At 42.6% G+C, this 20357-nt stretch overlaps 1 protein-coding gene across 2 annotated transcripts in view; it reads right to left on the bottom strand.

The window, feature by feature from the left end:
• The window catches only part of URB1 (URB1 ribosome biogenesis factor), a 41272-nt gene extending 21123 nt beyond the window's left edge, over positions 1-20149 (bottom strand). Inside the window, exons 1-17 of one of the 2 annotated variants that reach the window (XM_014253493.2) lie at positions 20010-20149; positions 19644-19783; positions 18316-18467; positions 16664-16796; positions 15143-15239; positions 13917-14002; positions 12670-12795; positions 11853-11983; positions 11364-11559; positions 10773-10910; positions 10190-10363; positions 9474-9621; positions 7001-7117; positions 4161-4273; positions 3196-3315; positions 825-941; positions 70-208 (exon numbers count right to left, since the gene is read on the bottom strand). In XM_014253493.2, coding sequence (XP_014108968.2) covers positions 70-208; positions 825-941; positions 3196-3315; positions 4161-4273; positions 7001-7117; positions 9474-9621; positions 10190-10363; positions 10773-10910; positions 11364-11559; positions 11853-11983; positions 12670-12795; positions 13917-14002; positions 15143-15239; positions 16664-16796; positions 18316-18467; positions 19644-19783; positions 20010-20148 — 2266 coding nt within the window. In that variant the 5' untranslated portion in view covers position 20149. Of the gene's footprint in view, positions 1-69; positions 209-824; positions 942-3195; positions 3316-4160; positions 4274-7000; positions 7118-9473; positions 9622-10189; positions 10364-10772; positions 10911-11363; positions 11560-11852; positions 11984-12669; positions 12796-13916; positions 14003-15142; positions 15240-16663; positions 16797-18315; positions 18468-19643; positions 19784-20009 lie in introns of those variants that run through there. The other variant, XM_088051560.1, reaches the window with a different exon arrangement.
• Positions 20150-20357: the final 208 nt, after the last annotated feature.

Raw genomic sequence — 20357 nt, 5'->3', positions numbered from 1 at the left:
TTTGCTCATTAGGGCTAGAATATGTAGCCCCACGTCATGGAATTCTGTTGCTGAGGGATTACCACATACCATCTATGTGAGAGACAGGGATGCTGATGTTATCAGAGTCCTGTTTAAACATAGCGACCTGGAGCACGCTGGCTTCCTGAAGCAGGTCTGCTGCCTTGTCAGTGTAGGGATAGGGGTTTGTCACCAGCTTCAGCAGGATCTGTCAGCAAAGGTGGAGAGAAAGGTAAGTGCACTGGCTGTCAAGGGTAGGGGAACCATATGTTGTTAAGACCATGTGCTGAAAGTGGTTGGAAGTTGGGCAGGTTTTAGGAGGACAACTTCCATATCGCTTCTGCAGGATTCTGTCTATGGTTCCTGCTCTACAGAGGACACTGATGGGGAAAAAAAAAAATGTCCACTGCAATTTGGTATCTAGATTGCTACCACAGACTGAGTCCCTAGGGAGACCACACTGGAAATGAAGCACTGGGCATTCAACATCCTGAAGAGTAAACAGGAAGTGTCAGCTTTCCTTGTTAAAGATCACAGTTTACTGAGGTCTGATAACTTTGGCACCTAAAGAGGAGATAAAAGCTACCCCCACATACAACACTCTACCCTTACACCAACAATGCTGTAGTAACAACTGATCTTTTTGATGTCCTCCCATTCAAGACAAGAACGATGCCATCTCTGTCTAAAGAATCCCAAACAAGGCTTTTCTCAGAATTCATTCACTGGTCCTTGACAGGTTTCTCAACAATAGCAACCAAATCTCTAGTTTCCACTAGCACTATTCTTTGCATTGTTTATCCAGCTAATTTGAACACTGTTACCCTTTCCAAAAACCGAATCACTGCTTCCTTTTGGTCTTCTTTTGTATTATCCAAGTGTTCCAGCCAAATTGAAAGTTCCTTCCATGTGTACTCAAACACTCCACTGTCACATAAAACCTGTCCAGGAAACAAAGGGGGAGGTGTGTAAATAAACCTCAAAACACCTTAGATACAAAATCCCAAGAGATACAGATCTTTTTGTATAGTATCTTCATGATTTCTTCTTTTGGGAAAGAAAAGAAGAGCAGGTAGATGAAGAGAAGTATCTGTCACCCTCCTTACCCCCTCAGTTCAAGAGGCCTTATTCCCACCCACTAGGGGGACTCCAACTGCATAGTGGACAATGAAAATCTTCTATAATTTCTGGAAAGCAAGTTATACTGCTTTCAGAGGGTTGTACATCTTTGTATCATCACAGGCAGAAAAAAACAAAGTGCTTTAAAAATAGCCTGGAGGGGAGTTCTAGAAAACTACTGATCTAACATAAAAGACTTAGCTTGTATTACTAAGTTAAACCTAAATCAGGCTACTTGTAATTAAAACAATTAGGCAGATGGATAAACAGTCACATAAATGAGCAGTGGGTTGTGACCACAGCAAAGTCCAGAGATACGTGCAAGTTGCTGGGGGCAGTGAGGTAGATCCAGATATACCACGAACAAAGAGACAGGCTTTGACATATCTAGACATTTCCCCCCATTTTCCTGCTCTCTAAATTCAGGCCCTGACCTCAGGCACCCAAACTAGGAACTTGGTGCTCCAGCTCTAAGCAAGAAAGGAGGAAGAAGAAGAGAAGAGGAAGGAATTGGAATGACACCACGGGTAAACTCCCTCCGCCTAACTCAACAAGAGAGGAAACCTTGCCCAGCTTCCTGACTGGCACCTACATTAAACGACTGCAATTACACAGGATGAATCTGTGCCTTTGCTCCTCTCTACACATAAAAGGAAGCTATCTCAACTCATTTGTTCTATGTTTACTCTGTGTACAACACCAGCAACTCTAAAAATAACTGCTGCTTACATGAATCTGACAGGGGAATTCATTTAAATAAAAATAAGGGAAAAGGATTCATTTTAATATAACTGATTATTTTTGGCAAAGTCTTGAAGTAGAAATGCAGCTCTCACAAAAAACAGGCAGGAACAGAATGTCAAATCCAAAAACAAGCCTTCAGTTACACGGCACTGTGTAGAAAAAGAAGTCCTTACCATCTATTTTTAGCAGCCTTTTGCTGACGTAAGTGCCCTAACTTCCCTGTTCCTGCATTCCCTTCAGAGAAAGTGCAATGGACTGAAGTGCAAAGTGGACACAAGAACAAGTCAGGCAGTCCATGTTCCCACTTGGCAAAAGAAATCCAAAACCACCAGAAAAACTGCACAATTTGAGCCGCTTTTGGTTGAGACATTCATTACTGGGAATGTTCACTTGGAGACCAAGTGAACTTGACTTTAATCCCTTGCAAGGATCAAGGGCAACTAAACCCTAATTCCATCACTGTAACTTCGGTCTGGTGGGCTGAATATTACCATAGCACTCTGTGATTGGACCTAAATGCAAAAATTCAATGCACAAAGCTGGGAACAAACTTGTGTGCCATGAAGACTGCAGGACATGGCATAAGGAGCCCTATCCAGGGCCAGCAGAGCTTCCTGGATTTTCCCTTGGCAGGACAGTTTGGTTGTATTTATCCCTAATGTAAATCTCTACCCCTACTTAGATAACTAAGAGATGTCTTCTTTTAATAAAATGCTAAAAACAACAGCCTCTGGTGTCTTGTGGACTTGGAGTTGACCAGTTTTTCAGAGAAGTTAAATAACTAATTTAAATGTACAGAAGGGGATTTTAATGAATTTTTTAAGATGAAAAGTACTCCTTGCATCAAAGCTTGCATCAGACAGTAACACAGAGAACCATTCTGCAGGGCCAGAGCAAACCAGCAAAGGCTTACACAAGGCTGGAGTGCTGAAGTACAGATTAAATAAACAATGATAAAAAAATAAAAATCAAAAGTAATATCTTCTTGATCAATGTCAAGACCTTTGCAGGCACAAATTACATTGGTTTATTACAGTGTCAGAATTAATTCAGCCTTGGGGTGTGTGCAAACATTAAAGATATTTTCCTTACTCTTTCATCAACTGCTGCAGGAAAGTCAGTTCACATCATTTACTGCCATAAAATATTTAGTTAATGGCCAGTTATCTGACAGCAAATTTCAACAACAGTCACAGGAAACAGGAAAGGAGACTCTGTTGACCACACAACCATGCAGTAAAGGCATCTGGTTTAAGAAAAAATTTTACAATCCTGAAATTTCAGACCAGTGGGATATAGTGAATATCCTGATATTTCAATTCAAATGCTTACCTTGATGATTAATTTTTTGGTGGAAATCTTCAGATGAGAATGGGTACTTGTAACAAACATTTTCATCAGTAAATAGAAGACTGATTTTTCACCACGAATCTTCTCTGTCTCAGAGATGTCCTACAAGAAAAATATATTAAAATTTCTCTGCTACCACAACACTGTACAGGACTATGTTGCACTGAGACTCATATGTAAGGTAAGTATGCTATTTTATAGACCTGCCCAAAAATCTCAAGGTCAGAAACGAATGAGGTTATTTACACTGCTTTGCATTCAATGAGCCAGGATCATTGTACCCACCTGTAAAATGCTTTCCTGGAAAGTGAACACTTTTCCTGGAAAACCAGTAAGAGAAACTCCAACTACTACAAGGACCCAAGACAAAGCCACCTCCCTCATCAATCATATTTTATTCCACAATCATTCCACATCTATCCCTGCTACCACACCCCATGGGCATCTCTGCTTCTCCTCAAAGCCAGGTCCACTCCTTTCTCCTAACATGACAAGTAACTCTTGACAGTTCTTATTTTACAAGACTGCAGTAAAAAAGAGAGCTGGGGCCCTGATGGTTTCCACTAATTATGGAGAGCATTAAAAAATGTTGGAATTTTCCTTGGGAAGGGGTGGGACAGCTCCCATCAGTGGCTCATTTCCCTGATTTGCAACTTCAGGCTTTCAAGACAAGTAGAAAACAGCACATTCTCACTTGTGCTCCTCTCCAGAGACACAAAGAGCTACAGGAACCTTCTATGTTCATCAGGGAGGCAAAAAATGTTGTCCTTGTAAAACACCCTTCAGCTCAAAAAGGATTTTTCACTATTGCTAAGACTGTAATTCCTGTTTGTTTTACAAAAGGGTCACCTCCTAAAATTCTGGAGTAATGTAAAACTAGGCCATGCCAAATGGAAAGATTTGAGGACAACAGACCAAGGAAACATAAATTTGCATCAGCCTCTTACCTGTATTCTGAACCAGGCAAATTTGTTTGCAGGAAGTTCCAAAGCCACTTTCAGGATATGGTGCTGCAGAAGAGGAGGGACCTCCTCCCGCAGGCCCTTTTCAGTGACTATGCCTGAGGTGTGAAAGCAAGAAACCAACTTCAGTTTGGTCCATCTTCCTGAGATCTCAGGACACTCATGTTTTAGGGTTTAAAACAACTGTGAGACAAGCTGGCAATTCACAGATCTTCGTATCATGGCATCCCCAGACACACTGCAACTAAGGCTGGCCTACCCAGAGGGAGATTCCATCACCTGACTCCAGCAGAAACCATTGGTCATGCATGGGAATATAAAATCTCTTTGATCAGTCTTAGCAACCCTGAAAAGCTGTAACCTACAGGCAGTACAAAGGACGGATAACTCGAAACCAAAATACAGAATTTAAGTCAACAGGAAATCTTAATCCTTACACCACGACAATATTTGCTCCAGACAATGGAACTTCACAATCATGTCTCTCCCTGCATCACTGTTATCACCAGCTCAGGCATAACCTCACTTATTCTGTCACAGGGCAAGGAGCTCTGGCAGCGCGACCAAAACTTGAACTTGAGCTGCCCACACCTGACCTGCAGGTAAGTTACACGGAGATTTCAGCTGCACAAAGCACTGGTGCCCAAGCTTCTCGGAGCCTGTGTAGGATCTTCGTGGTTCACATTAGAGAAAAAACATTACACTTTAAACAGTCAACACCAAGGCAATCCAACAGTAAGACCATACAATAAAACTCCACCACCTATTTAAAGAACATACTGCTACAAGCTAGAAAAACATGGTGCCTCTGGTGTCCAGGTTTCCATCAGGGTGATCAGAAGGATCAACAGAACTCTCACACTGACACATCTGAGAAAACAAAGTCTTATGATTCTTTTACACCATCATTATCTCTCTTCAAAATCAATACCCAGACTCATTTCATTTGTTTGAGAATACTTTATTTTCCAGCCTGTTTGACTTTATTATTTCATAATGTACCAAACAGACCCACAAAGAGATTTCTGCCTCACAAAAACATGTCCTGCCTTTTGTCCAGTTTAAAGTAAGCAGGCCAGTGAAAGAAATAAAGGGATAAACAAGGTTTATGTGATCTGGTGAGTCACCAAAAATTGATTAAACGGGCTTAGACAGACAGAGGAAAAACCTCATGCATGAGACAGTTGATTTAGAGAGGGATTTTGTTTAAAGTCCCTTTTTCTCCGACAGGTTAATTAAGGCATTTATGTAAGTCACATCCTTACACATCCCAGGCCCTGCCTAACACACAGATAGCTGCTCGAGCTGGGTGGTCCACAGAGAGCAGTGATGCCAAATCAACCCTTTGCTTTCTCCCTCAGTCTCAGCTGTACGTGGCTGTATCAATTGTACAAGCACTACTGGAGGACCTTCCCAAATTTGTCAGGCATGATTTGCCCTTAGTGAAGTCATGTTGGTTGTCACCAACCACCTCTGTATTTTCCATATTCCTTAGCAGAGTTTCTAGGAGAATCTGCTCCATGATCTTGCCCAGCACAGAAGTGAGACTGACTCGTCTGTAGCTCCTTGGATCTTCCATTTTCTCCTTTCTAAAAATGAGGGCTGTGTATCCAGTGGGAACTTAACCACACTGCCACAAATTCCCAAGTACGATGGGTAGTGGATTAACCACTTCCTCTGTCAGTTCCCTCAGGGCCTGTGGACGTATCTAATCAGATCCCATGGACCTGAGCACATTCAGGTTCCTAAGCATGGATTGAACCTGATCCTCTCTGACAGTGGGCTCAGGATCTTCAGTCTCCCAGTCCTGGCATTTGCCTTTCTCAACATGGGAAGCTTGACTAGAGAACTTGCCATTGAAGGCTGAGACACAGAAATCATTGAGAACCTCAGCCTTCCTCATGTCCAGGGTAGTCAGCTTACCTGTTTCCTCCTGGAGAGGGCCCACATCATCCCTGGGCTTTCATTTGTTGGCAATATAGCTATGGAAGCCCTTCCCATTGTCTTTGACATCCCTGGCCAGACTCGGCTCTAACTGAGCCTTAGCATTCCAAACCCTATCCCTAGCTTCCCATACAACTCCCCTACATTCCTCCCTCCCAGGCCATCCCAGGCCACCTGTCCTCACTTCTACCTCCTCAAAGCATTTTTTTTTTTCCCGGTGATTTTGCTCATCAGCTCCTTATCCATCCATGGAAACCTCCTGGCATTTTTTCCCCAATTTCTTCCTCTTTAGAACTTGCAGCTTGGAGGCAGTGGTCCTTGGATATTAGCCAGCATTCTAAGGCCTCTCTGTCCTCCAGGGCTCTGTCCTATTGGACTCTACCAAGGCCAAATCTCTATTACAAGATCTTTCAGAGGACACTGGCAGACTGGAAGGTGCTGCTCCTCACCCCCACCCCAAACTTTCTGTGAGCTATCCTGTTCAAAAAACTCTTTATTGTTGCAGCTAGTAAGAGTTTGGAAATAACTTACTGACAGTGGACTGTTGGTAGAGGGCTAGAAGAAACCTCATTAAGAGTTGGAGATAAGCCTTCCTCAGAAAAATTAGAGCTCAAAGCCCACGAAGGCCAAACACTTCCAAGAATATGACACACAGAGAGGAAGACTGGAGTACAGGTGAGTGTGGCAAAGCAGCTATGGAATTTAACAGTGTCAGAGCACTGCAGAAACAGCAACAATAAACTCCAACAAAATGGAGAAACTAAAATGGGCTACTTTTAGAAAACAGCTCTTTATCTCCACAGAAAAGTAAACATTCCTGTTTGCTGTGGACTCAGCAGACAGAGAAAACAGAGGAGGCAATACAAATACCCATCACATACCTTTCAGCAGCTTGCTGAAATCAAAGTTGCTCTGTGCTACCAAGTGGGGCACAACCTTCTGATAAAGACATATGACCTGAAGCAGTGCAGCTTTCAGAAGCAGCGTCTCAGCATCATCTGAACCAAAACAAATGGTTTCCATAATTAGTTTCTTCTTCCTTCATAGTAAGAGCGCAGTGTCACACCCTCCACTACCCAGCATGAGAATTAATAACTGTATTTCCAGCAGACTTACTTAGAAAATGACCTGCTATCTTCCCAACAAGATCACCCATAGAATTTCCAATTTCCTTCCCCAGCATTCCTATATAAATTCTTTAAAACTAAATCCACTTATTCAGTGCTTAGATTGATAGCTGCTGTTTCTAATTCAACTCAGAAGTGCTCACATGTATAAAACACAATCCGCACATCTGAATACTCACTGTAAGATGCCCACCAGTCCCGCTGATGCTTAATTTAAGGCTGAACAACAAGAAAAAGTAAAGGAAATTATATGCTGCTCATTTCTGGGGACACTACTTTTAGCTAATATCAGGTAGGCTTGGCTGGGGAAGTGCAGGAGACAGTACACTACAGTTTGATGCAAATTTATTATTTCAGTTAAAAACTTCTTCCTTTCCCTCTCCCCTTTCAAAATCGTACTTTCTCAGTGTAAGCTCTTGACAAAAGGCAGACAACAAATACATGTATGAAAGAAACACCAACAGCACTTAAGACAACTGTTTACTTCCTAGGAAAAGCCATCTCAAATTACAGTTGTAACATGAGGAGGCATAAAGGCTACTACTTGTTATCCAGTCATTAATGAAAGGAAGCAAAGTACACGGGCCAAAACATTTAACACCTGATTTTTTCCTGTTAACTTGGGCTCCCTCAGGGAGTTAGGAAGAACTGGATGAATGCCATGGATGAATTTTGTTTGCCTGAGTCTCAGCTCCCATTAGAAAAGAATGTGGCCACAATGCAAATAAAACTGTAAAAGGTGAACTGGGAGCAAGTGACACAGCATTACCACCTCAGAATGCTGAGGAACTACAGCTACAGTCCTACAGAAATTAACTGCTCCACTGGCTTCCAAGCCTTGGACTGTCAGTGCCTACAACATTTTGCTGCCCAAAGGGAGGCACAGAAGGACATCCACTGAAAAGCCTTTTGCTCTAGCAAGTCTCTCTGTGGAATATGCCCTGTGAAGGGTAAAACTGTTGCAGATTTAACTCTAGCCTACAAGGAAAAATTCACAGGCCATTGGCCAAGATGCAGACAATTCTGAAACTTCCTGTTTACAGAAATTTCAATTCTGAAACATGAAACATTCCTGCAATGGGACTGAGGAAGCAAGCCCGTCAGGAGGGACACTGGGTTTGAGAGAGGAAAACTGAAGGCTTCACTCCATTCCTCTCCCCCTCCTCCAATACTCGTAACTCCACTCCTGTGTTACATCAATACAAGCATTTGTGTAGCCACAGTAACTAACTGCTAAAAAAAAATGACCTCTTGCTAAAAGAACTTGAACAAAAATCTCTCCAAACATTATTTTTCAGGTGTATCAGTCTCCCTGCCAGTTTTATTTTGTGACTGCAAAACAACTGCTAGCATGGAAATGTCAAGGGCAGGAAGGCTTAGTTCAATAAGAGGAACAGCACTGCCCTGTGCCTGAGAAGGAGCAGCCCCATTTACCACTACATCCTGGGGGCCACCCAAGCAGAGAACAGGTTGCCAGGGAAGGATCCAAAGGCCTCAGTGTCCTGGTCCCCAGGAGCTGCTTCTTCCCCTCATCTCAGAACTGGGGAGGCCAAACCAGGAGTGTTGTGCTCAGGCTTGGACTCCCCACAACACAGACACACTGGAGAGAGTCCAGCAAAGGCTCACAAAAACGGTGAAGGGACTAGAACATCTCTCCTGTGAGAAATAGCTGGGAGAGCTGGGACTGCTCAGACTGAAGAGAAGGCTTAGGGGCATCTCAGCAATGTGTACGAACACCTGAAGTGGGAGGGCAAAGAGGATGGGGCCAGGCTCATCCCAGAAGCACCCTTGTGCCAGGAGGTGAAACACAGGAACACTCTGAGCCTCAGGAAACACTTTTAGACTATGAGGATGATCAAGCACTCGCACAGGTTGCACAAAGAGATCCTTGGAAATGTTCAAAAGATGTGTGAACATGGACCTGGGTTACAAGCTTTAGACAGAGATATCAGGCAAAATGATTTATAGAGACCCCTTCCAACCTCAATCATTCTGTGATCCTGGGACAGCAAAGTCAAACTGCTTAACCTTCTAGTAGCAGTGGCAGCCTATATGTTAAACTGTGTTCTCAGGCAATTCTAATAGCCTGAAGAACTGAACAAAGCAAAGGTGAGTAGTAAATAAACAAGTGAGATCTGGATTCTGCTGAAATTAAGGATGGAATGAGGGTTTCACAACACCCATTCCCAAAGAGATAAGAAGCTTTAACTTCACCTGCTATACCTACCATGCTGCTCAGCAACTTTTGTCTTGGTCACTGCCTTCACAGTGGAGACATCACCTTCCTTCTTCTCTGCTGGGCCGTCGTTGTGCTCTCTCTCTTGCTTCAGAAGGGACTGCCAGACAGCCACTATATTATTCATGTCTGGTAAAACCTAAAAGCAAAAAGGGTAAATTGTAACAGCTCTCCTTTTTAAGACAAAGCTCCTGTGAGAAATACATTCCCAAACACCAAACAGGGAGATTTGCTGCTTTTCACAAAGGTTGGAATTGATCTTGTGTGCAATCAAGCACCGTACTTCCACTTCTGCAGAATATTAGTACTGGAAAGAACATTTTATTGAAAAGATTTCCTGTGAAAAATTTGTTTGGTTCCTCTTCCTTATGGTATTTTTTAAACTCAAGTGCTCTCCTGTCTAGTAACTGCTGAGTAACCTCTAGTAACTGCTGGCTACATTGACTTGAACCAGGAAGAGAACTTGCTTCCTGCTCTTGGAAGCCATTTGCAGCACACAGCCATTAGTGTTACAAATCTGTCTCACCACAGAATTTTATTTGCATTCCCACCGAACACAAATGGTTCCTACCTCACCATTTAATCCTCCCCCAGGATACCATCTCCTGGCTCCTGGGCTGCAATCACTTGAGGAGAAAGAACAGAGGAGAGGAGTTGTCTGCTGCCTGCAAAATGCCTCCTGTCAGCCCCCAATAGTTTCTTTCTACCTTGCTGACAGCTTCTCTGTAGAGCTGCACAAACTCCTGCATTGCCGGCAGCGTGTAGATTTGTGACCTTTTCCAGGTTTCCTCAGACAAACAGTGCTCAATGTTCCTCAGGGCTCTTCTCAGCACCATGGATACCAGTGACAGGATGCTGTGCTTCACCACTGTGCCGGGCAGCTAAAAGAAGGAGGTGAATTAATGACATTTCACCAATTCCTGTTATGCTTTGCACAGAATCTGTACTCCGAATCTGTGTTAAAATTTGTCAGTGAATTAATTCCTTTCTAGATCTTGGCTAGCAGTAAAGAATCCTTAGGTTTTCAGATTCCCAGCCTAAACCATTAGCAGACAGTGGCAGAACTGGTGCTTGTGAAGGCACCTGGAATCAATATTAGTGGTTTTAATTCATTTTCCAGTGCTTCCCCAAGCCAGAATGATGCTGGGGCAGACAATACAAAGTAATTAACCAACTTAAGGAATTTCTTGAATGATCACACACTAAAATCAAACAGTACTAACTGTGACAGAAAAGTCACTGAAATTCTGAAGTAATACTAATGCCATGAAATAATAATAATGCTCTTACCTTTAACCCTTGGCTGAACATCATTTTATTGCACACTGCAGGAACTGTTGTTACCATCACCATAGAAAGCAATCTGGGAAGAGGAATAAATTCTGAAGTCTTGAAAGAATTGGAGATCTCTGGTTGAGCCTCATAGATCTGAAAGAAAAGAAAAATTTAAGCCCCATTGGTACAGTCCCAGAGATGGCTGCTTCTGGGGACCATTTTACAGGAGGATTTGACTTTCCCGAAGTAATGGCAATATTAAATGTCAATTTTCATGCAAAAATGCTACAGAGCATCCTCCAGACTCCTACTCAACTAAATGGACCCTCTGTGTGCAACCAGCATCTCTGCTAAAGGCCATCCCCTTTCAAGAGATTCCAGATCCCCCTTGCCCATTTTAAGCTAAACAAAGAGGCAGTGGAACATTCACAAAGTACAAAAGGTTTTTCTAGCTCAGCTTTGATGTTGCTGCATCTCAAAAAATACGTCACTGACTTGATGTTTTCCACTGTTTCTTACACCAATTCCTTCTTTCCCAGTTTAGTTTAAATGTTTATAGAGCCTCCTGCTCCGAGTACAGTTTTTTACCATCATCCATACTCTTACCTTCTTGAGTAACTTTATGTTATCCATCCAAGCAGACTTCACTCTAGGAACAAAGGAATAATGGGTCTCCTTGAAGTATCTAGTCAATAAATCTGGGCATACTTTGAGAATATTCACCATGAGATCAGCAACCATTTCATCTTCTGTTGCAGTTTTTAAACCAAGCAGGAAGTGCAGAAGTACCAAATTTCCTCCCCTGTTGAAGACAAAGAAAAATATTTTAAATAAGAAATCCTTATTTCAATACTTTATATGGAATGTGAACTCTGCAGCTTCTCTAACTGTTAATTGAAGGCAAGACCTCTCACCCTCCTGGCATAATTTCTGAGTTTATACTCAGAGAAGTAAGAAATTCATTTATCTCCACATTTTCTGCATGACTAACAGTCAACTAATACCACACATTTCAGGGCAGACACAATAATTAGTGAGGTCTCTTTCGCTTCTAACAAAAAATCCGCATCCAATTCCAGCCGTCCAGTGACTTACTTGCCAGAAGTTCCAAGACTTGGATCATGGAATGTTATGCCGTGTTTCAGAGAGCAGCAGAGGTCCATTAAGAAACTATGCACAAGTTGTCGTACCATTGCTTTTCCCACCTCTTCAGAACCCTGAGCCACCTATAAAAACCAAAAAGGAGTAAAAAAGTCATGTGAGATCTGGCATCACAGGTATCAACTACACTCTACATTTTATATGGCTCCTCTTAGAGAAATACTGAAAGCAAGTTTGGCTTTTGTTCAGATTAAGAAGAGAAGCTTCAGGACTAGAAGGTCCCTTCCAACCCAAGCCATTCTGGGATTCTATGGTTCCATTAACCTTCTAAATCTGGAACAACTCAAGATGCCTATGGGTGAGAAGACTTGACAACTGTCAAGGCTGGGAAAGCATGAATCATATGATTTACAGGTTCTGCTAGGAATTGTAAGAACTTAAAATTATTCAGAACTGAAATGTATGCTTATGAATGGGCTCAGAGACTTGCACAGCTCCAAGCAGACACCTACGAGAAACAGATCTCCTCCAAAAGGTGTTGACAGTGTATCAGGGTCAGAGTGGCAAGGTCATAAGCATCTGGTAGAGGAATACAAGAGGACAGACACAAAGGTGAAAAATCTGTAGCCAAAACCCAGTGAGAAGAAGCAGAAATTTGGGGGTTCTTTTAAAATAGGCTCATTAGGTTCCTCTTTTTGATCTCATCAATCTCAGAGCAATTGCGAGGTGTTTCAAAAGCTGTGGGCTGAGAGATGAGGGGGAATAAAGGCAGCATGAGGACTAAGAGTAACAAAGAAATGAATGACCAGACCTTTAAATCCTCAGAGCTGACATCAGTAATCCCATTCCAACAGTACAGTGAAGCGATGCGAAGCAACACGTCCGCAGTGAAAAACCGTACCTTCTGCGTTTTGCTGAGATTTTTGTTATGAACCACCTGAAAATGAGAAAAAAGCAAACTCTTCTATCTATTGCAAGTTACCACAAAATCATGGCAAAAGAGCAACTCACTTCATTCTTCCAGTACACACAGAGCTGGCTCTCCTCACCAGGGCAGAGGAAACATTCTGCCTGTCCTGCTAACACTTCTCTCACATGCTCCTGCTCCACCCTGACCCTACACCAACCTCTGCAAACCCTGCACATGCTGGACAGGATAGATGTTCACGTTCAACTAAAGAGCGCACATCATGTTTAGAGCATCACAGACTAGAACCATGGGAACCTGGGCATAGACATAGCAAAGCCTACTACAAATCAAGTTTGAATGAAACAGCAGAGCAAGTTTCTCAGAAGTTCTGCTGCATTTTACTGCTTAGCAGTGTTTCAATTCTCATTTTTCTTGAAAGAGTTGTACAGTGTGCAGGGGTCCACCAACAATGTAACAGTTCATGATGTGGGATTCCCACATCGGAAAAGCTTCATTTGAAAAACAAAGTTTTAAGGAGGTTTCTTTTGTATTTAAATGGTAGCTTCTTTATTCTCCTTCTTCTTTGTGATATTGCAACAGCAAAATAAAAGAATTAAAGTAGTTTTTTGGCTTTAATTGGCCAGTTGTGAAAAGCCCGAATCTGAGGCAGGCTCTTACGGCTACACTCTAAATTTTACACTATTTTTTTTTCATTCTCTCAACTGTTCATCCAGTAGCTTGTGCAACATTGCTACAGTAGTTCAGAACAGATATTAAAAAGTCATAGACGCTGGAGCTAAAATAATTTTTAAAGAAATAAGATACATCTCAAGTGCAGCTGCTCTACAAGCAACAGTGCATCCCATGGAAGAGGCTCAGAAGGTGACAGAGCACAGGAAAGGCAGCCATCACTGAACAAACTCTCATGACTTTCAGCCATTCCTGCTTCCCTTTTTTTTTCAGTCCTGAGACAGTAACACAGCCAAGCTACCAACTTCTAACACATATTATCAGTCACAGACACTGCAGCAGCACATTGCTAGCAGCCCTAAGAACTGAACATTGTGTGAGAAATCACCGCAGAACCGTTTCCAGCAGTGAGGAGAATAGAAAACATGAGACAACACAGTTTCAAGGGTGTATCATACCTTAGTTCTCAGTGTGGAAAGTAGAAGACTGATAGTAGAAACTCTGTCTTCCTTGATTTCAGAACGAAGAATATCTGGAATGAAATCTAAGAGAACATTTCAAATGTTAAGTCAAAATGTGAAACCTCTATTCATCCTAAAATGCTTCAGGGAATTCATACCTATTCCTCTTTCATGTCACATTATTCATCTCGCTGTTATATTCCAGGATGAACCAAAAGACAGCAATCAGAGTTCAGAAGGATGATGTGTCTGTGACTATGGTGATGAGCAAGTGATGCTGCCAAACTCACTCTCATCTTGATTGGCTAATTTGCCAACTTGCTGATTAACACTGCTACAGCATCTGTCAACTTTAAATACATTTTGGGCCCTAAAATGCCATACTAAAATTCAAGCAAATTAAAATTCTTCCAATTGAAGCACATGTAATTGTTCCACTGAGTGATTCTCAAAAGTCTGGAGGTTCCATCTCCAAGCACATGCATCATCTTTTGGCTCACCTGTGCATCCCAAAGTTAGACAACTTCAATTTATAGAGAACTTGGGGCTCTTACAGGGGAATGACAGCCAGCTGTACTGACTGGACCGAGGTGTGTAATCCCCAGCCTGAAAGAACTTAACAACTGCCAGCAACTAAAGGAAATCAGCAGCCCCCGGTTAGCAGGAGCAGGAGAAGTAAATAATTACAGCTAGTTCTCAGTCCCCAGCCACAGGAGAAATTATTTGCTGACAGCTAATGGCTTAAGGACTTCTTTTTAAATAGTATATCTAGATCCCTTCTGAATTCTCTCATAACTTTACCAAGGGTCACAATTCACAGGGCAGAAAGGCAACTGAAGTATACCCTTTTCAAAAGAAAATTAACACAGCATATCCACTATTACTGTCTTATGAGAAAGACTGGAGACCATGAATTTTTTTTATCTTTATTAACTCTATATCCTCAAAGTTTTATATTAGATTTACTTTTTTTTTTAGTCTGTGTCACCAAAGGCTTTCTACTTTTGCCAAGTTTTAGCAGACAGCATATTGTTCTCAAGCAGAAGAGGCTTATTTACTATATTACCAAAGAAGTTTAAAGCTTTTCAGTTAATAAGATTAAAATACATATATTTTGCTTCTTATTAGTGCACTCTACCTGGTTCACATTTTTAATTAGGTCATATTTATTATCACCTATAAATGACTGTGCCTTAAAAACCCAACAAGCAATTATGAAGTACCTTTTAATTCCAGCACCTGTGCCAAGATTGCATTGTCACCCGCAATGAGAAAAGACAGAGCAAACTGAATATAGGCCATGCGGACATCTGCTCTCCCCTGGAAATATAAAAATGTAAATATAGGAGAAAAAAATGTTGTTAGCACACAGATTGTACCCAACTGCAGAATCAATACTGCAACTGCTGATTATCCCTGAAGGTGCCATAAACAGGTAAATGAAGCAACTTCTTTAAACACGTTGCATGCAGCCATAGACATGCATTTACATCCACAGTGTATTCAGCTAAAAAACTTCTTGCATTAAGCAGATCACTTTTACATAGAAAGGAAAATGTACTAGTTCACACACTTTCCAATTCTCAGTATATGAGACCAGGCCACAAATTTAAAGAAAAAGGAAACATTAACAGCAGTTTCATGCCAAACCCTGCATCACTGAACTTAGACACCTTCCACTATCCCAGGTTGCTCCAAGCCCTATTCAACCTGCCCTTGGATGCTTCCAGGGATGGGGCAGTGACAGCTTCTCTGGGCAACCTGTGCTGGACAGCATCTCATCACCATCATGGCTAAGAATCTCCTCCCAATATCTAATGGAAATATACTCTCTTCCAAAAAAACTCACCCCTCATCCTATCACTACATTCCCTGACAGAGTCCCACCATGATTTACAATTTTTTTTAAAGTGCTGTGCAAAATTAAGCTGCTTGTAAAGAAGCCTGAGAGAAGATTCTGAATAGGCAAAAGATAAAGCAGCAAGGACTCATGAAAGGGTTGAAAGAAAAAATAAGGAGAAACAAACAAGATTTTGCTGTAAGCTTTGGGCCTGGTATTTTTGCATTAAAAACTCACCTCTGATAGCCAGCTGTGACATAATTTTACTGAAAACTGTACAAGAGTAAGACCTTTTAGATGCCTGTTTCCTTTTATCTTACACATTTAAGCAACTTGTGGTCAAAAGACTACACCCAAGCATTTAAAATTAAGGGTGGAGGTACTCCAACAGACAACTCCTGCAGTGAGGTCAAAACCCATGGAATCTGACAATTCCGGAACTATAAAAGTTCAGGTTCCAGGGAAAAAAGGATGTGTTTGGTTTTTTGCCTTCCACTTGATTGCTTTATAAAGAAAAAGTCTGAATTTTCATCTCAGATAACACAAACCCAAAACAAATGTACACATTCACTCTGCAAGTAATTTTTAAAGTCCAGAAACAATATGTCAACATTGCAAACAATACTGGATTTATTATACACTTGCATTTGAAATGGCACATAAATATTATTGTTCTAAAGCACTGGTTTGGGTAAATCCTGACTATTTTTAGCAAACATGTGTCCGCAAACATGTGTTAGGCCCAATCAAGGTCTTCAGCCTGACACAGGAAAAGAAGGGAGAGTTATGCTCTTGCAGATAAAAACACAGCAAACATTGGCAACAGCTTTGTTATAAATAGTTAGCTAAAAAAGCTGGTGGAGCCATGGCATAGCATTCCATGGCATGCAGCACCTTAATTTACCTGCTTACAGCTCTTTTTCAACAATCCAGGCAGGTATTTGTTATTGAAATCAAAATGACTATACACATCCCTTGCTGAATCCGGGCCCTGAGCCACCATTGCCGACAACAGCGTAAGGCACCCCCGGCTCATCCTAAAAAACAAAGCAGAGGTAAAGCCACAGGTTATTTCCAGGATGATGGTTATACAAACCACCAAACCAAGAGATTAAAACTTAAAAGAGAAAACAGAAGGGAAGATAAACAACCAAAATAATTATTTTAGGCAGTGATAACAGCAGCTGGAACAAAGGGGTGAGGGAAGAAGGAAACACCTTTCTTTTTATATTCTTCCCCAAAATTAAGCCATAATGTGAGGCTGGATATTCCCTTTATAAAGTAGTTTAAAAGGGAGAAAGTGTCAAAATTAACAACTTGAAGATGACCTGTCTATGGCAGTGGGGTTGGACTAGACAACCCTTCATTATTCTATACTTCTATGGACTCTTAAATTCATAGAGGTTTGCCATTTATTTCAGTGGGAATATGTCAGGGCCACTGCACACAAGACTGCAGACCTCCACCATCTGATCATAACACCACTACCATGAACAGATTTGTAACCTGTCCATCTTGTTTCTGTCATGAACAATGTGTAAAAAGCCATGTGATTCAAGGAGAGATCTCATCTAGACATACAGTAAAGAAAATCCCTCTGCACATCAAAGAGGTTGCACAGAAAATGCAGAGCATCTCCCATCAGGAATCTGCAGCCTCCTCTGTGCAGGTTCTAGAAGGATTTCTCCAGAACCTACAGTCTTTAAACACTTAATCAGAAGTGCAGATTGTACACAGCTTCAAAATTTGCTTCCAGTACACCTACTTAAGATTCTTTGTCCAGTTAAAATGCCTCCTGCAATAAGATCAACTGCGCAGTGCGGGAAGCACAGTTGTGTCTATGAACTGGGAAAGCAGAGAAAGCTTTTCCAGTTCTGCTCAAAGACTGAAAGATGAGTCATTTGGCTTGGACAAGCCAATTTCAGTCTGTTTCCTTCTCCGCTTTCCTATTCCTCCCAGGTTTGCACTGAAACGTCCCTGGCATTTGCAACTTCTTTCCCCTTTCCACATAAGCATGAAAAATGGTTTGTTCTGGACTAGACAACACAGCTATTCAACAGTCTAAAACTACCTCAGATTTAAGAGACTGAAAAAAATTACAAAAGAAAAGCCACTCTGAAAGAGAAAAATCCATTATAAACATGGAAATCTGACTCCAAAAAATACAGGGAAATAAAGCACTCAAGAGCAGCTCTTTTTGCCATCACAGAAAGACTGCCCAACCCTGTTCTCCACCGTACATTTTACTCCACAAATCAAGTAGCATTAAAATAACAGGACTCAAGGTACCACCCATGCTAGCTCTCACTAGGACAGGCCCAACTGATGAACACTAAAGCTTCAGGAAAGTATCCTACAGCACTGGATTGTTTGACATATCAGAGCTTCCACTTTGCAAAGACTTCCACAAGCGTTCTTTTATGACAAGTGGTAAAGGATTATTAAAGGTGGATTATTAGCAATAATATTATTAGCAAGATGAATTTTGCAAGGTCTAGTACAGTCCCTCCAGATCAACTGACAGAGATTCTCCACCACAGCACCAAGAAGACTTACCTGTGATTTTCAGAATACAAAGCAGCATAGACCAGTTTCATATAGGAATGAATCAACTTTTTGACAATGTTCATTCCGACAACAGAAAAATGTGAGAGGTCACTGGCTGTCCTCAGTAAAATGGCTTCTAGAGCTTGAAAGATTAACAGCATCTGCAGGATAAAAAAGTATGTTAATATCTGATAGTATCAGGTAAGACTTGAAATTATTAGATGAGCACAGAGTAATAAAAGCTGAGCACCATTAATAAAAAGAGTAACCCCACTCCAAGAGGAAAGCTTCTACACATGAAAGTGATGTTAACTTCTAGATTCTCTCTCAAATTAATGCTTCCTCTTTGAAAAGATAACTTCTGAGAGCACGTAGTTTGAAGGAATCAATGCTTCAAGAGACAATTGCTCCTAAGTGGATGGTGAAAAATGAAATATGCTGGAGAAAAACATCGTGGCTCTTCCAGTCTTGCAATTAATTCCTTCCAGAAGAATCCAGAAGCCATACAGCACTGGGCCTGTGCCCATTACAAACAGCACACTCCATTAGCAATGGGATATTGAGGAAAGACAGTCACTGAACACAACACAGGTTGCCATTACACAGATAGAAATGATACTGAAAGGCAAAGAACAGCCAAGTGATGGTTAAAAAGCCACACAATACAATACTACATTGCAAGCGGATAGCAGTGCTGCACCAGCATTCACAGTGAAGTTATTGAACTCTTTGTCCAGCTGAAATATGAAAAATGAGGTCAAATTTACCAGTGGCTTCCTAGAAATACTGATGTATCAGGCAGCTATCTAAAAACATTTACTTTCACTAGACTACTTTTGTTTTGCTTTCTTAACTGCTTCTATCGATCCCCCTAGTCTTTTGATAACACTTAAAGAACCTTAACAGCTTGATTTGGACAGGACTATTGGTTGTGTGTGCCCTTAAATCCAGGAACATCTATGAACTGAAAAGAGCGTCTCCCACTTGGTAGGTCCTTCTGCCAGCCACTGATACTTCCAGAAAAAAAAACAAAACCAACTAAAACCATATTAAATTATCAGAGTTATTTACATCACAAAGCACTTATTCATAGAACCACAGAATAACCTTAACTGGAAGGGACCCACAAGGATCATCCAGTCCAACTCCTGCTCCTGCACGGACACCCAAACAACCCCACTCTGTGGCTGAGAGCGCTGTCCAAACGCTCCTGGAGTTCTGGCAGCCTTAGGGGCTGTGACTGTTCCTTGGCGACCTTTTGTTGGTTCTTCTCCAGGGTGGGACTGCTGGGATTGTAGCAGCCAGTCCCTGAATTACAAACCCCATGTCCAACTTACTTCATTTTCAGGCTTCCTTTCTCCATCGAGAAGTTTGAATATCTCAGCACACTCCATGGAAATTTTCACGTATCCCTCCACAACATCGTACACATGGGGGGATGGCAGCGTTTTGGCGACGGACACGAAGGTCTCCAGCCCTGCAAAGTCACAGCGTCAGCCGGGGCACCAGCGCCACGTGTGGGGCCCGCTCCGCTCCGGGCCGCCCGCGGGCGGGACCCTGAGGGGCCGGGCCGTGCCCATGTGCGCCATCCCCACCAGCAGCATCGGTGCCGCCCCCGAGACGTCTCCCGGGCCGGCCGCCGGGGCCGCCTCACCCCGGGGCCGCCTCAGCCCCCGCCTTTCCCGCCCTGCAGAGCCCCTCACCCTTGGCGGCGGTCGCGGGGTCCCGCAGCAGCGCCTTGAAGCGGACGCCATTGAACTCCTCGTCCCGCGAGCCACAGGCGCGCTTGGCCGCAGGCTCCCCGCTCCGCTCCCCGACCTCGCCGCTCCGCTTCCCGGCCATGCCCGACTCGGCCCCACCCCGGAACCGCCGCCGCTCCCGCAGGAAGGGGCGGGTGGAGGGGGACCAGCTCGGGGCCGTCCTGCTCCGGGGAGGTGGGGTAGTGCTGCGGCCCCCGGCCCGGCCCAGCGGGAGGGTTTTCCCCGGGAGCAGTGCCCAGGTGGGCAAAAAGAGTTAAAAGTAGTTACCATGGAGCGGTTTGGAAGGGGCCG

This window comes from Pseudopodoces humilis, chromosome 2 (genome assembly GCF_049639895.1).
Source record: "Pseudopodoces humilis isolate 2021_Gansu_Grassland_sample_001 chromosome 2, ASM4963989v1, whole genome shotgun sequence".
Taxonomy (NCBI): domain Eukaryota; kingdom Metazoa; phylum Chordata; class Aves; order Passeriformes; family Paridae; genus Pseudopodoces; species Pseudopodoces humilis.
Note: the sequence above shows the minus strand (reverse complement) of the source record. Positions and strands in the feature narration are given on the sequence as shown.